The sequence below is a fragment of the Esox lucius genome, chromosome 19 (genome assembly GCF_011004845.1).
Source record: "Esox lucius isolate fEsoLuc1 chromosome 19, fEsoLuc1.pri, whole genome shotgun sequence".
In the NCBI taxonomy this organism is placed as follows: Eukaryota; Metazoa; Chordata; class Actinopteri; order Esociformes; family Esocidae; genus Esox; species Esox lucius.
The window spans coordinates 1,194,929-1,211,330 of NC_047587.1; the positions used below are offsets into that span (position 1 = coordinate 1,194,929).

The 16,402-nt window shown below is 42.7% G+C and overlaps 1 protein-coding gene and 1 long non-coding RNA gene across 5 annotated transcripts in view; one reads left to right on the plus strand and one right to left on the minus strand.

The window, feature by feature from the left end:
- stra6 (signaling receptor and transporter of retinol STRA6) overlaps positions 1–16,071 on the minus strand; it is a 37,262-nt gene extending 21,191 nt beyond the window's left edge. Inside the window, exons 1-6 of one of the 4 annotated variants that reach the window (XM_010867245.3) lie at positions 15,978–16,071; positions 15,705–15,786; positions 9,229–9,846; positions 6,102–6,168; positions 4,274–4,356; positions 609–742 (exon numbers count right to left, since the gene is read on the minus strand). In XM_010867245.3, coding sequence (XP_010865547.1) covers positions 609–742; positions 4,274–4,356; positions 6,102–6,168; positions 9,229–9,317 — 373 coding nt within the window. In that variant the 5' untranslated portion in view covers positions 9,318–9,846; positions 15,705–15,786; positions 15,978–16,071. The other 3 variants (XM_010867247.4, XM_020056555.2, XM_010867246.3) reach the window with 3 other exon arrangements.
- Positions 15,521–16,402, plus strand: part of LOC105008055 — a 42,623-nt gene continuing 41,741 nt past the window's right edge. Inside the window, exon 1 of the long non-coding RNA XR_827606.4 lies at positions 15,521–15,733. This is a non-coding gene — a long non-coding RNA (uncharacterized LOC105008055). The remainder of the gene's footprint in view (positions 15,734–16,402) is intronic.

Below are 16,402 nucleotides of genomic sequence, written 5' to 3' on the forward strand. Positions count from 1 at the left end.
TCTGGTGTTGTCAAGATAAGGTGGTTTGAGCTTATAACAGTGGGGTGTGCAAGGCTTAATGAAGTCTTATATAACATACAGTACATGTAGAAGTCTGTAACAGCTTTAGCTAAGTCAAAAAGAAACAGACAAAACAATAAAATTATGTAATAATCATTGTATGAATAGAACCACTGTTATGGTTGTAGTGAACAAATCACTTTTTACTGTTTGTGACTGAACGGAGATTAGCTTTGCTTTTCGACGGTGCACATCTCTGCATAGAGCAGCCAGGGTTTCAGACCGAACAGGATATTTACAGCAATAAAAAGACATTTAAAAAACACCATGTACGAGCAAGGTAGAATAAAGTTAATATAGTTTTACAGTAGATTAAAAACATTTACAAAAATAAATCTGATAAGAGTAGTAAGATGGCAGTTTGTCCTTTTGGTCAGATCCCAATGTGAAAGAGGTGTTTTGATCTTGAAGATACAAAAAGTTTGACTGTACCTAGTTTTATCCTGTGGCTTGTTTTTTTTCCTACAATGTAGTAGATTTACAAAATAATTGTGTTTCAAAATGAAGTCTGATCTAGACTATTTCACAATTTCACAACTCCTACTTACGTTTGTTGCCTGGGTCTGTGGTAAAGGGGAGAGGGTTTGGTGTGAGGACCAAACCAAACAGTTTGCAGAACAGCACTCCAAACACTGCTACAGCCAGGCCCTTGTGCTGCGTATGGTCCAGGAAATTCACTGGGCTGGGGATCAAAAAGGAGAATATTTAGAACCAGGATGTTAAAACCTGAACAGCTTTAGGATAGATAGTCTAGAACACTGGTCTAGAGGACATGACAGGGGAATGCAACAGCGCAAGTAATCTACAATAATATAGAAGATCTAATCTGAGTAATCTGAGGTAAGAGGAGATTTAATGTAATAAGCTGGCAATATACAACCCTGTTTCCAAAGAAAAATTTAAATAAAAACAGAATGCAAACATGTGCAAATCATTTAAACCCAATATTCAATAGAAAATAGTACCAAGACAACATATCAAATGTTACATATTTATTGTTCTGTTTTTATATTTATTACTAGAAAAATATGTGCCCACTTTGAATTTTATGCCAGCAACACATTTCAAAAAAGCAGGGACAGGGGCAACAAAAGAGTGAAAAAGTTGTGTAATCCAAAATGAACATGGTGGAACATCCCAGGACTAATTAGGTTAATGGGCAACAGGTCAGTAACATGATTGGGTATAAAAAGAACATCCCAGAGAGGATGAATCTTTCAGAAGTAAAGATGGGGAGGGGTTCACCACTCTGTGAAAGATTGCACAGGCAAATGGTGCAACAATTTAAGAATAGCGTTTCTCAACATATAATTGCAAAGAGTTTGGAGATCTCATGATCTACTGTACATAATATTAGAAAACCTGGCGAAATCTCAGTATGCAAGGGACAAGGCCAAAAACCAATACTGGATGTCCATGATCTTCAGGCCCTCAGACGGCAAGGGTTTAAAAACAGAACATTCTGTGGTGGAAATCAGTGCATGGGCTCAGGAACACTTCTGAAAACCAATGTCTGTAAACACAGTACGTCACTGCATACACAAGTTAAAACTCAACCATGCAAATAAGAAACCCTATACAAACAAGATCCAGAAACACCATTGTCTTCTCTGGGCCTGAGCTCATTTATGATGGACTGAGGTGAAGTGTAAAACTGTCCTATAGTCTGACAGAACAAAATGTTAGGCCCTTTTGGAGAATCATGGACGCTGCGTCCTCTGGGCTTAAGAGGAGAGGACACTTACGACTTTAGTGGACAAAAGCCAGTGTCTGTGATGTATGGGGGTGTGTTAGTGCACATGGCATGGGTGACTTGCACATCTGCGAAAGCACCATTAACGCTGAACAATATATACTGGTTTTGTTGAAATATATGCAGCCATCCAGTCAATGTCTTTTTGGGAAGGCCTTGCTTATTTCAGCAAGACAATGCCAAACCACATTCTGCACGTATTACAATAGCATGGATCTGTATTAATAAAGTCTGGGTGCTAAAAGGGCCTGCCTACAGTCCAGACCGGTCACCCATTGAAAACATTTGGCGTATTATGAAATGAAATATTTGACAAAGAAACTGTTAAGCAGCTTAAAGCCGTGGATGAAGAGAAGTGCGACAACTGCTAAAGGCACGCAACGCTGCGTTCAGATCCAGTGAACAACCTGAAAAGGGGCATCAAGGTTGCAAAAAATTACCACAAACTGCAGAGTGAGGAGCACTTCAACAACAACTCTGAACCCTGATGCACGTGGTAGGGCAGGGGTGTCCAAACAGTTCCAGGGAGGGCTGAGTGTCTGCAGGTTTTGGGTTTTTCCTATAAATTGGAGAGAGCGAAAACCTGCAGACACACGGCCGTCCGTGGAACAGTTTGGACACCCCTGTGGTAGGGCATCCAAGCCATCACAGACTACCGGCCAAAGAACTCTACCCCCACAGCCATCTGCACTGAGCAGGGTGAATGCATGCAAGGCTGCTGGTCCTGAGAGCGTCTAGACTGGTCAACAAACTCCATGACCAAGGGATCAGTCCCAGTCTCCATGCAACTGGACTTTGGACTTCCTATCCAACAGATCCTGATCCTGAACACTGGTGTTCCACAAGGCTGTGTGCTGAGCCCCCTCTTGTACGCCCCCTTCACCCATGACTGCATTCCTGTACACAGTTCCAACACCATCGTCAAGTTCGCAGACGATACCACGGTGGTACAATAGGCCTGATCAGTGACAATGACGAGTCAGCCTACAGGGAGGAGGACAAGCGCCTGGCGGCATGGTGTGCTGACAACAACCTGGCACTCAATGCAAAGAAGACCAAGTAGCTCATTGTGGATTACAGGTCTAAAGGCTCCAGTGACGCCCCAGTTATCATCGATGGCACTGAGGTGGAGTTTGTCCAGCTTCAAATTCCTGGGTGCCCACATCTCCAAGGATCTTTCCTGGATCCTCAATGCCTCTTTGTCTCATTGTTCCCGTACCAGCAGGCTCAGGAACAGGATCTTCCCAGCTATTGTGAGCATGCTGAACAATGTGACCCATCACTAACTATACCCCCCCACCTCTAAGGTACTTTTCAGTTGTTACATGTACTTGTCTACCTCGGGAACCTCACTGCTGCTATCCCTGCATTTCAGTTGCACATGCCACCTTGCTGTCTTGAACTTGTCTTCATTGAACACTTAGAATTGCCATCGTACTTCCATTATTCAGTTGTTACAGGTGTGTGTCTACCTCAGGACCTCATTGCTGCTAACTCTGCTTCCCGGTTGCACATGCTACCTTACTCCTTCAATTTGCCTCAACTGCACATTTAGAATGCCATTTAGAATTGCCATTTGTACCTGCACAACAATTATCCCACTTGTAACATACACTATAATTAACACTGTAATACACATACTTAATACTTGTACATTTTCTGCCCTCTTTTTTTGCACTTATGGTTAGATGCTAACAGTATTTTGTTATGCTGTACTTGTACTAATCTAATCCATATCAATCAAAAATAGGAAAACATTTCACCTTCAAAACTATAGCAATAAGTCTCCTCAGTTCCTAAACACAGAGTGTTGTTGAAACACAGTGGTAAACATGCCCCTGTCCCAACTTTTTTGAATAATGTTGTTGGCATCAAAATCGAAATGAGGATATATATTTCCAAAAAAAATTGTTTCTCTGTTTCAACTTTTGATATGTTGTCTTTGTCTATTCAATCTAGGGATTAAATTATTTGCTCATCATTGCATTCTATTTTAAATACCTTTTATACAGCGCCCCAACTTTTTTGGAAACAGGGTTGTAGAACTAGATCTCATTTGAGAAATCTGGGATTATATAGAACGAGATGTCACCTTAGTCATGTGGCATTATAGAAAGATATCTCTTCTGAGTAACATGGGATTATATAGAAGGAGATCTCATTTTAGTAATTATGGTATTCGAATCTTATAGGATTATAGGAGATCTTTTTTGAATAATCTGGGACTATATAGGCAATCTTGTTTGAGTAATATGGGATTATGTATGAAATCTCAATCAATTTGAGGTTTTGGAAAATATTACTAGAGTGAATTGGAGTTATATAAGGATATCCCACTTGAGTAATCTAGGATTACAGATCTTTAGTACTTGTGAGTGCATTGAATAACTGCTGTTTTTCCAATTATTTTTGGTGGTGAGATACTATGTTTCTATTTGGGTTCATGGATTGAGATCTCACCTGAGTAATCCTGGAACTCCTTTTTGTCCATCTCCCAGCTTCATCCTCCTTGCCAGCACTGCTAGGATCAACATTACCATCAGCTGGGGACCAGGAGACAGACCAGTTAAACCCAACCCCAGACACATGACCAACTAGCATCTACTATTAAACCAGTTAAACCCAACCCCAGACACATGACCAACTACCATCTACTATTAGACCAGTTAACCCCAACCCCAGACACATGACCAACTACCATCTACTATTAGACCAGTTAAACCCAACCCCAGACACATGACCAACAACCATCTACTATTAGACCAGTTAAACCCAACCCCAGACACATGACCAACTACCATCTACTATTAGACCAGTTAAACCCAACCCCAGACACATGACCAACTACCATCTACTATTAGACCAGTTAAACCCAACCCCAGACACATGACCAACTACCATCTACTATTAGACCAGTTAAACCCAACCCCAGACACATGACCAACTACCATCTACTATTGGACCAGTTAAACCCAATCCCAGACACTTGACCAACTATCTTCTACTATTAGACCAGTTAAACCCAACCCCAGACACATGACCAACTACCATCTACTATTAGACCAGTTAAACCCAACCCCAGACACATGACCAACTACCATCTACTATTAGACCAGTTAAACCCAACCCCAGACACATGACCAACTACCATCTACTATTAGACCAGTTAAACCCAACCCCAGACACATGACCAACTACCATCTACTATTGGACCAGTTAAACCCAATCCCAGACACTTGACCAACTATCTTCTACTATTGGACCAGTCAGTCCCAATCCCAGACACTTGACCAACTACCATCTACTATTAGACCAGTCAGACCCAATCCCAGACACATGACCAACATGTTCCGAACCCAGGACCACTGGGTCCAACATGTTCCGAATCCAGAACCAGTGGGACCAACATGTTCCTAACCCAAAAACAGTGGGACCAACATTTTCCTAAACCAGGACCACTGGGACCAACCGACAGGAAAAACGAGTGCAGAACCAGACACAGTCCAATAAGACACATGCACCAGCCCACAGATAGAAAACAGTAGTTGCTTTAAACTATCCAATCAGGCTCAAGCTGCCACATCCTCTACTACCCAGCATGCTCCAAACTGACCATTGACCCCTGGCAGTGACTACAGCAGCCTAGACCCATGCAGCAGCGAACCCCGTCTTGTATTTAGTCCTAATGGGGACCCTTCCCTCACCCCTGGTTGAGAACAAAGACCGGGGGGAGACCCTTTAGCAAAATGGCTTCTGCCAGGCTCTGATCATTAGTCAGGACATCACAGCTCACTGACCTCTTCTGACCTTGAGTGACCCCTGACACATTTAGGAAGCACGTGTCAGGACAGGACAATACCATGTCATGACATGGAACAATAGAAACTTTCCAGTCATGAGACAATAATGACCAATTACTAACTCACGTGAAAGTTAATTTTATCAATCTGTTTAGATGGCTGTCTTTACACAGAGTTAGTCTGTTTACCAGTCTGCTTAGAGACAGTACAGAGTTAGTCTGTTTACCAGTCTGCTTAGAGACAGCAAAGAATTAGTCTGTTTACCAGTCTGCTTAGAGAGAGCACATAGTTAGTCTGTTTATCAGTCTACTTAGAGAGCTGGCCTTATGGCACAGAGTATCTACAAGGTCTCTCCTGTAATCTACAGGAAAAACCTTGGTATGTTGAACCAGACAGTTCTTCTAGTCTGCTGGCTGATGGCAACACTCAGTGTCAGACAGCCAACACACCTGATTGTGGCTGAAATGGTGGTGATGCATTTGACTTACAGAGATGGATGAGATGCAGATGTGGTAGAGTCTGTCATCAGCTGTGGGGTCACATGGAGGGATAACTCTGCACAGAAACATCACAGACAGACATACAAACACAGAGAGAGACCAGTTAAATACTACAACGAGATCTCCTTCCACTCACCCCTCCTCACCTCACTAACCCTACTCACCCCTCCTCACCTCACTAACCCTACTCACCCCTCCTCACCTCACTAACCCTACTCACCCCTCCTCACCTCACTAACCCTACTCACCCCTCCCCTCCTCACCTCACTAACCCTACTCACCCCTCTACCCCTACTCACCCCTCCTCACCTCACTAACCCAACTCACCCCTCCTCAACTCACTAACCCAACTCACCCCTCCTCACCTCACCACCCCTACTCACCCCTCCTCACCTCACTAACCCTACTCACCCCTCCTCACCTCACTAACCCTACTCACCCCTCCCTTCCTCACTAACCCTACTCACCCCTCCTCACCTCACTAACCCTACTCACCCCTCCCCTCCTCACCTCACTAACCCTACTCACCCCTCTACCCCTACTCACCCCTCCTCACCTCACTAACCCAACTCACCCCTCCTCACCTCACTAACCCTACTCACCCCTCTACCCCTACTCACCCCTCCTCACCTCACTAACCCAACTCACCCCTCCTCACCTCACTAACCCAACTCACCCCTCCTCACCTCACTAAACCAACTCACCCCTCCTCACCTCACTAACCCAACTCACCCCTCCTCACCTCACCACCCCTACTCACCCCTCCTCACCTCACTAACCCTACTCACCCCTCCTCACCTCACTACCCCAACTCACCCCCCCCTCACCTCACAGGTCTGTATCAGAAGACCATTTGTGAGTGGAGGAAACATTTTTGGCATGACTGAGTGAAACAACAAAGGATCTGATTTGCATTTAAAGTTTAAACGGGTGGGTGTGAACAACAAATGAGCCAGCAAAGACATGATGCTTCACAATAATTATATGATGCTTCATAGTAATGCTATAATACTTAATTGCAATTACATGATGCTTCATAGTAATGCGATATAGCTTAATAGCAATTACACAAAGACTCATAGTAATGATAAATTGCTTCATAGTAATTACATGATGCTTCATAGTAATGCTATACTGCTTAATAGTAATTACACAATGACTCATAGTAATGATAAATTGCTTCAGAGTAATTACTTCATGCTTTGTAGTACTGCTATGCTGCCTATTAGTAATTACACAATGATTCATATAAGCAATATTGCTTCTTAGTAAGTATATAATGCTTCACAGTAATGGTTTACTGCTTCAAAGTAATGTTGCTTTACTGTAGAGGTAATGCTATTGCTTCAGTCAAGAATTATCACAGAGGACATTGCTATAAAATATTTGATATTATGACAGACTTAAAAGTAGTTTCTAGCAGTACCAACATTTTTATATTAATGCTAGCATTACATTTACATAAGTAATTTAGCAGGCTCAGCTAGTAGATCTACATATGGAATTCTAATATTTTAATAGACATGATGTGACCATAGAGAGTGAGTCCACCATAGATTACCAGTGTTTTAGTAAGAAAGCCAAACAATGAATTTGAAGAATGTATCTGCATGTTTGTGTGTGTGAGTTCAGCAGACATTTGTAGAGAAATGACTGTTTCAAATGATTGACAATATTCTATTTAGTGCTGCCAATCACCAGCCATTCAATGGCTGAAATCAGTTGATGACAGGGCTTAGATAAGTTGTAAATGCATATTTCTGATGTTACATGAGATGTCTAATAGCACTCACATCTTTCCAGGAATATAGAAACATGTTTTATGGCTTGTTCAACCAATTTTAAGAGGCTGTTTAAAAGGAAAGTGTATAAAATCTGTGTTTATAATTATACAATAATATTTCAGGTTCTCAATAACTATATTTAACTATAATAACTTTGAGTTTTTAATTAACCTACATAACTCAAACAAGAGGTGCATCCACAATTACAATTATTTCAAATAAACTAGTTTGGGTTCATTACTGATCAGAATGGCTACCATTCCTTCCCCTTCTCACTACTTTTTTAGGGGATAATGAATCACCCCTGTAGTAATTCACTAGCATCGCTATGGTGATAATGGCCTTTTGACTCTATTTAAAAGGATTGCTATGGTGATGACAGCATATACTCTATTGATTAAGTACATATCTGGTAGAGGAATGCCTGGGGAAGGCTCTTTAGGGTACATAGCAGACACTTGCAAAAATAAGCTCAGGTTGTCTTCCCCTCTTTTGCACTATTTGCATCTTATTATCATGGACAACAGCCGTGGAATCAAAGAGCTGCCGAAGTCCAACCCATGAGGCCAAGTGAAGCCTACAGTAAGTTGTCAGTAAGATATCTGCCATCCTTATTCCATGATGAACAATGTCTGTAATCAGACTAAGAAAACAGAAACGTTGCACAGAGACGAACCGGTTTATATTCTGTAACGGTGGTATTCAAAGCCATGTCACGTCACTTGGGGTGCACAAGCTGTTTAAACCACTGGCTCCCTGGTGCGGCATGATGGGATCTGACCCACTGACCTTTCAACCCTCACCACTTTTCTGTCCTATAAAAAATAAAATGCCTAATAAATATCTAGAAAAGAGTCAAGGTTGCTGGAGAGATGCAGTGGTCAGCAACATAAAAGGAAAAAACAGTAATGCCTTTTTACTGTATAAGACAATATGAGGATATGAAGAGACCACTTTCAAAAATTAAACAAACACACACACACACACACACACACACACACATATAATATAGAGTGCATTTAATGTTATTGAAGGATAGCTTTTAAAAACTTTTTGGGTAAGCAGAAAATTCATCCAAATACTGGGTCCCAAGGTGAAAAGTGAGCTCAGTCCGGACTTCAGTACCAATCCCAGCACATCTAATACTGCCACATGTAGTTCACTGTTTATAAGTTACTCATCAGGAACACCCCGCACTCCCTGCCTTAGTGTTCACTACTGAGGGACCGATGGCAAATCATCTCAGGACCACAAAAACCAGCAGGAAACAATGAAACTAAATTATCTTTGGAAGAGATCATTTTATATTTGATATTAGTTTGAGTACTCACTCCACAGGGACCATGGTAGGCACTGCATTCTCCACGTTCCAGTCAGGGTAATCATAGTAGTCCTTTGGTAAATCTTGACTGGCGCTCATCCTGCTCGGTCTCTGTGCCCAATAGAAGGCTTTGATTTCAGGACGGGGTCAAGAACTTTCCCCAGAACTCTTTCCGGACACCTTCTAGAACTCTCTCAGAACTCCTTCCGGACACCTTCTAGAACTCTCTCAGAACTCTTTCCGGACACCTTCTAGAACTCTCTCAGAACTCTTTCCAGACACCTTCTAGAACACTTTTAGAACCTTTTACGGACACCTTCAAGAACTCTGTCTGTTCTCCCAATTTTCCAATACAATATAAATAAGCTCAGGTCCTGTTCTTTGATTTTTGCTGTTCTCAAAACATATGTTCAGTGGTGGTTGAACAGTTGTCGGGTGATTTTCCTCTGTTCTCCGTCTCCTCCTCTCCAGATGCCCGGTTGTTCTGTGGACTGGCGGTAGAGTGATGTGACAGGTCCAGGCTGAGGGGCTCCGTTTGGCAGTCCGGGTCCGTCTGTCTCACCCACTGTTCACAGTCCCTCAACACGACAGGCCTTTTTCAGATGAGGATTACCAACCCAGCTGGGACCTTGGAGGGAGAGAAAGAGTGGGGGGAGGAGTGTCAAAGTAAATGAGGGACAAAGTTTTCAGCCAATCAGCTCTCCTACCTGCGGCTTAGTGGGGTTGAGGAAAGAAACTTCTAGGCTTTGTATACACTGTTTGAATTCATACCTTCCATGTCCCCATTCATACTTCCTGACCCATGTATTATAAGTAGCAGCCATCAACTAGCCTCTGATTCAGTAGTTAAAGTATCTCCTGATTCAGTAAAGTAGCCTACGATTAAGTAGACCTTTCTTTACCTGTAGTTGCAACTGAACACAAATCAAATCAATGTAGTCACCAGATGCACAGTGATGGCATAACGTAAATGGTACAGAGAAACTAGTGAGCTCTTCTGTCAACAGTTGTATGAGGTGAGAAAGATCTGCAGGCCGTTATAAAGCCCATTCTGACTGGGATTTATGACAGTAATGACATGGAGTCTATCATGGAACTTCACAACGTTCTAGATAAGAATCAAGGAAGAGTTCCATGTTCCATGTCATTCTGGAATGACCCGTTCCTAATCTACATAAGATAATACAATTAAGATAAAACATTTTATTAAGGGTCAGCTACCACAATACTTATCCAAGCACAATGTGTTGCTCTGTTGAAACCTTATGTTTGTAATGTGGCTATATTAGCCTTTAATAACCTGCTGGGCCTTTGAGCAATATCGTAAAATAGCCTCAGAACTAACTTGGATTCACGGAGATTAAGACAACACAGCAGGCTTTGTGCAAGTGGAATTCATTTGAGTACTCCGGTTTTGTAGAGAAGTGCATTGTATATTGCAGAAACAATGTCTGTACAATGGAATACATTCGAGAGGGACATTTTTCTTGGCCTGTAGAACCACTTCAGTAGCTAATTTAAGACTATTTAAGGGAAATAGGTCCGGAATCACAGCTTTAGCTTCCTAATAAATTAGAGCTGAACAACAGTCTTTCAGGGAACACCATCTCTTGATTTACAAGGTCTGTCAGGAGCAGCAGAAGACGGGAACAACTTCAGTAGGTCATTTCAGACCATTTGATGGAGAACAAAAACAGTGGAGAATTCCTAAAGAAACAAAAAAACAGATTGGTTCATTGAGGAATGAGGGGAATTAGTTTACACAACATTTGCGTTTTCAAGCAGCAAATGGCGGAGTCACATTTGGATCATATATTTATGCAATTAAATGATCTGAGATTATCTTTATTTAGTTCTTAATCAAACACACAAATCCCCACCTCCGTGAATATTTCAGGGCTTTTCATAAAATCCCATACTCCAGTACAATTACTAAGGTTGATGTCATTGTGACAGGGTTGACAAAGACTCACTTCACAACACATGAAGCGCCCTTACAGTGTCATGTTCATTTGCAATATTTCAACCAAGTAGTTTATGCAAAGAACCTATGACATCATTGCACTGATATCAGATGTCAGATGTGGACAGAATTGAACAGCATGTGATTGTGATTTTCTTTCACAGTGACCCAAAACTCTCCCCCTGCATTCCAGACCCTTGTTTAGTGTACCAAACTGTATAAGGGTTAACCAGAGCGTACAAGGTTACAGCCAAACATGGCTGAATATGGCTGTGACTCAGTGAAGTTTACAGACATGGCTGGATGTAACTGAGACTTGGTACAGCTTACAGACATGGCTGGATATAGCTGTGATTCGGTACAAATTACGGATATTGCTGGTTACGGCTGTGACTCGAGAAGTATACAGACATGGCTGGTAATAGCTATGATTCAGTGCAGATTGCAGTCATGACTGGTTAAGGCTGTGACTCAGTACAAATTGTGGGTATGACTGGTTACGGCTGTGGCTCTGTACAGATTGCGGGTATGACTGGTTACGGCTGTGGCTCGTTACAGATTGCGGGTATGACTGGTTACGGCTGTGGCTCAGTACAGATTGCGGGTATGACTGGTTACGGCTGTGGCTCAGTACAGATTGCGGGTATGACTGGTTACGGCTGTGACTCGGTACTGAGTGCAGGTATGACTGGTTAAGGCTGTGACTTGGTAGAGATTGCGGGTATGACTGGTTACGGCTGTGACTTGGTAGAGATTGCGGGTATGACTGGTTACGGCTGTGACTTGGTAGAGATTGTGGGTATGACTGGTTACGGCTGTGACTTGGTAGAGATTGCGGGTATGACTGGTTACGGCTGTGACTCGTCACAGATTGCGGGTATGACTGGTTACGGCTGTGACTCGTCACAGATTGCGGGTATGTGTGTACACTATGTGTGTACAAGGTTACAGCCAAACATGGCTGAATATGGCTGTGACTCAGTGAAGTGTACAGACATGGCTGGATGTAACTGAGACTTGGTACAGCTTACAGACATGGCTGGATATAGCTGTGATTCGGTACAGATTACGGATATTGCTGGTTACAGCTGTGACTCGAGAAGTATACAGACATGGCTGGTAATAGCTATGATTCAGTGCAGATTGCCGTCATGACCCGTTATGGCTGTGACTCAGTACAAATTGTGGGTATGACTGGTTACGGCTGTGGCTCTGTACAGATTGCGGGTATGACTGGTTACGGCTGTGGCTCGGTACAGAATGCAGGTATGACTGGTTAAGGCTGTGACTCGGTACAGATTGCGGGTATGACTGGTTACGGCTGTGGCTCGTTACAGATTGCGGGTATGACTGGTTACGGCTGTGGCTCAGTACAGATTGCGGGTATGACTGGTTACGGCTGTGGCTCAGTACAGATTGCGGGTATGACTGGTTACGGCTGTGACTCGGTACAGAGTGCGGGTATGACTGGTTAAGGCTGTGACTCGGTAGAGATTGCGGGTATGACTGGTTATGGCTGTGACTTGGTAGAGATTGCGGGTATGACTGGTTACGGCTGTGACTTGGTAGAGATTGTGGGTATGACTGGTTACGGCTGTGACTTGGTAGAGATTGCGGGTATGACTGGTTACGGCTGTGACTTGGTAGAGATTGCGGGTATGACTGGTTACGGCTGTGACTTGGTAGAGATTGCGGGTATGACTGGTTACGGCTGTGACTTGGTAGAGATTGTGGGTATGACTGGTTACGCCTGTGACTCGTCACAGATTGCGGGTATGTGTGTACACTATGTGTGTAAAGTCTAAGAAGGTTGGTTTTGCAACACAGCCTCCACGTCAGGGGTTCACTCATTATGCCAGGATTACAGTCAAGGATTGTTAAAGAATAGCAACAGAAATCCACTTCTACTTAGCACCAATACTCATGAGAACCAAATGGCACCCAATTCCCTTCCTAGTGCCCTAGGTCAGGCCAGGGTCTACAGGGAACAGGGCTCCATTTGAGCCTCAGCCCAGGGGGAGCTAATGTCTGGACTGGGGGCTAACAAGCTGTGGAAGAAAAAGAAAAAAAAGGGGCCTGACAAATAAAGGGGTCGCTGAACAAAGAATGCTTTGAAGAGTTGGAATTACATCAGTGATGCTGGGCCGATCGTGCCAGACAGTTTGTATCAGGTATAAGGTTCAGCAGTGCGTGTGTGTAAATATGTTTGTGTATGTACAGTTTTTGTGTATATATGTATTTTGTGTGTGCGTGCGTGTGTGTGTGTGTGGCCATGGCTAATACAAACTCTTAACAGGTCTTTTGATAGAAATAACCTGTAACCTGATCCTTGACAAAGTAAAGGTGATTGGATTACCAATCTCTGACTAATCCATTCTTAACAATCCAAACATGAACATTATCACTTAGCTGGTTGTATCTCAGGTCGCCTGGAAAACCAACAAACCTCCCCAGCGAAGACATTCAGGCCACCGTTCACACCATGCTAACATAGTAGGTGGCTGGGCATTTCCATTTCAGACACTCTGAGAAAATAACACAAGCTTGTACAGCCAACACATCAGCTCAGCAGTGGGCCGCGTTGTGTGTTGATGTCTGATTAACCGTCACACAGGGATCTATTTCTGCAGAGATTAGGGGATATCCCCATGAGTTCAGCTTAGAAGCCATCCCATTAACTGGCTCTGAGGTTTTGGCCATTCACCACTAAAATAATTCAAGGCAGTATTAACAGAATCTGATTAAAAGGGTCCAAATGCCTTGTAGCCTGGAGCCCAAGCTAAAACCATAGTTAAACAGACAAGATTCATTTGGATTCCAGGCTTGTGCTGCATGTATCACAGTAAGATTGATGTGGCACCTAATGGCTTCATATCCCCCATCATCACTCAGTCCGCCCCTTCTCAGGGTCTCCGGGGAACCCTAAGGAATCCCTCACTTCTCTGTCTGTCTCTGGTGTCAGTGCAACCCCAGTTTAACACAGCAGAGCCTCCAGTTGAGGAGGGGAGCATACATCTATCTTGTTGATGAGACACGTAGTGTGACAGATGATTATCCGCTTATGGAAACAACGATGTGGGCTGTGGGGATATTGATTTGGATAACAAACGAATAAAAGCTAGAGATTTTGTAACTCCAAAAATATATATTAATAAAAAAATCATATTAAGACCAAGGTTTATCCCAATAAACATTTTATCTTATTAAAACAATTTATATTTTGCGGTACAACTAGTTTTTCAACAACTAGTTTTTCAACACTTATTCATAGAAGCTAACTATGCACATTAAAACCGTAACATTATTAGAAACAACACTAAACTATGAAGCAACTCAGGAAACATAAAAAATTGCACATTAGAAACAACAAGAAACTATAAAGCAACCCAAAAAAAAATATATATATAATAATCAGGGGCCCTAAAAGGCTAGAGCCGGGACTGGCTGCAAATGTGATGGAGATAACAGCAGTCCTATTTGAAATACACATTTCGTTACCGATACACAGTTGTAACTTCCATAGGTTCTACAAAAACCTTTGAGCAAGCTATGAGTATTGACTGTCTAAACATTACAATAGAGGATCTGAATTGTAGTTGACATGATCTGACTGGCAGTGTGCTTGGAAGGGAGAAGATCCCTGGGGACAGGGCAGAATACCTGGGTTCTCCAGAGACATATCACAGTTAGAATTACAGCTATACAGCAGAGAAACAGTTCAGTGTGGAAGACATCCTTACATCAGTTATTAACTACAGTGAGATCCACAGGCCAACCTCATTCACAACACACATTCAGTTTTTTCCTTTAATCAAAGGCTACATCTCTTTCTCTCTTGTTCTCCATTTAGGTTATTCTGCATTATATTTCATAGAGAAACCATGTACCACAAGCTTCGAAAGCCTTTGAAGTTTCCAGTGGTTTGATCTCAGGTCCCTCTCCCCCTACTATGCAACAATGACCCTTTCAGTTTGGCACCTGACTGTCTCACTCTCCTGGCAAGGACGCTGGTGAAGTAGGCCGGTGTGTGTCTTCACTGACCTGCCAGGATGGAATTAAACACCTTGTAGACACCTGGGTCTTTGTTCTTTGACTTTCTTGTGAGCCTCTCCCACACAAGAGCTCGTTCTTTTGTACAGCAACCCCTTTTTAACGAATAAGAACCAATATCGGATAAAATCGATAAATGTGCGTCGCAACGTGAACAAATAATTTATTTCCATCGCAACCAGATGCAAGTCTGATTAAATACTGATGGTGAGCACGCGCTTGATCCCAATAAAACGCTGCGTGTGGAGCACCTGACCTGTAAACGACGTCAATTACATTGGGAAGAGAATAAAGAGCTAACCTTACATCGTAGCGAAAGAGTATCGACTTTGGGACGTTTGTTATCGCTAGCGTTACATTATTAAAAGTTTAGCTCTTGTATTCAATCATGTTTCTTATAACAGTATTCCATAATGTAAGTATATTAAATACACAGGAAAAAGGTTGAACGTGAACAAAGTTGGGCTACTCACACGACGAAAACTGTTGCCAGCAGCACCAGGTAGGCGGGGAAGCGCTGTTCTAATCACGTTGCCCTAAAGTTGTGCGTTTTCCCTGGAGGATATTCACGGATTATTTCAACTCTTTTGTTTGATGTGCTTCGATTAAAAAAAAATTGCACTTTGCGGTAATAAAAGAAAATGTCAGACTTCCAACACTGCTTCAAGTGCCCGTTGAACAGTACAATTTAAAATGTAATGAATGAAAACCGTGTTGCAGAATCCCATATCGTTCTGTTTAATTACCTGGTAGACATTGAGTGCGGTGCTGTCTTAGTTAAGGACAAAAAGTGTATCGTGACCAATATGCTCCACACAGGACTCTTGGTGTATCTAGTCAATAGTTTTTATGCACAAAACAAAATCTCTCAAGACCATGTCCTAAATGGCACCCTAACCCTATACTGAGGACCAGAGCAATATAGCCCTGATAAGGTTCTGGTCAAAAGTTGTGTACTTCACAGGGAACAGGGTGTGATTTAGGATGAGTCCTTAATGTTATCGGACCCATAGCTCCTCCTGTAATCTCTGGGACTTCGACCTGGCTCTCTCTCCTCCTAGTGGGTCACAACAACTTAGAAATGCTGCTCTGTGCATTGGAGAAGTGTGGTTGTTTCCCAAATGGTTCCCTATGGCCTATGTAGTGCACTGTTTTTGAGCAGGGTCGCTGG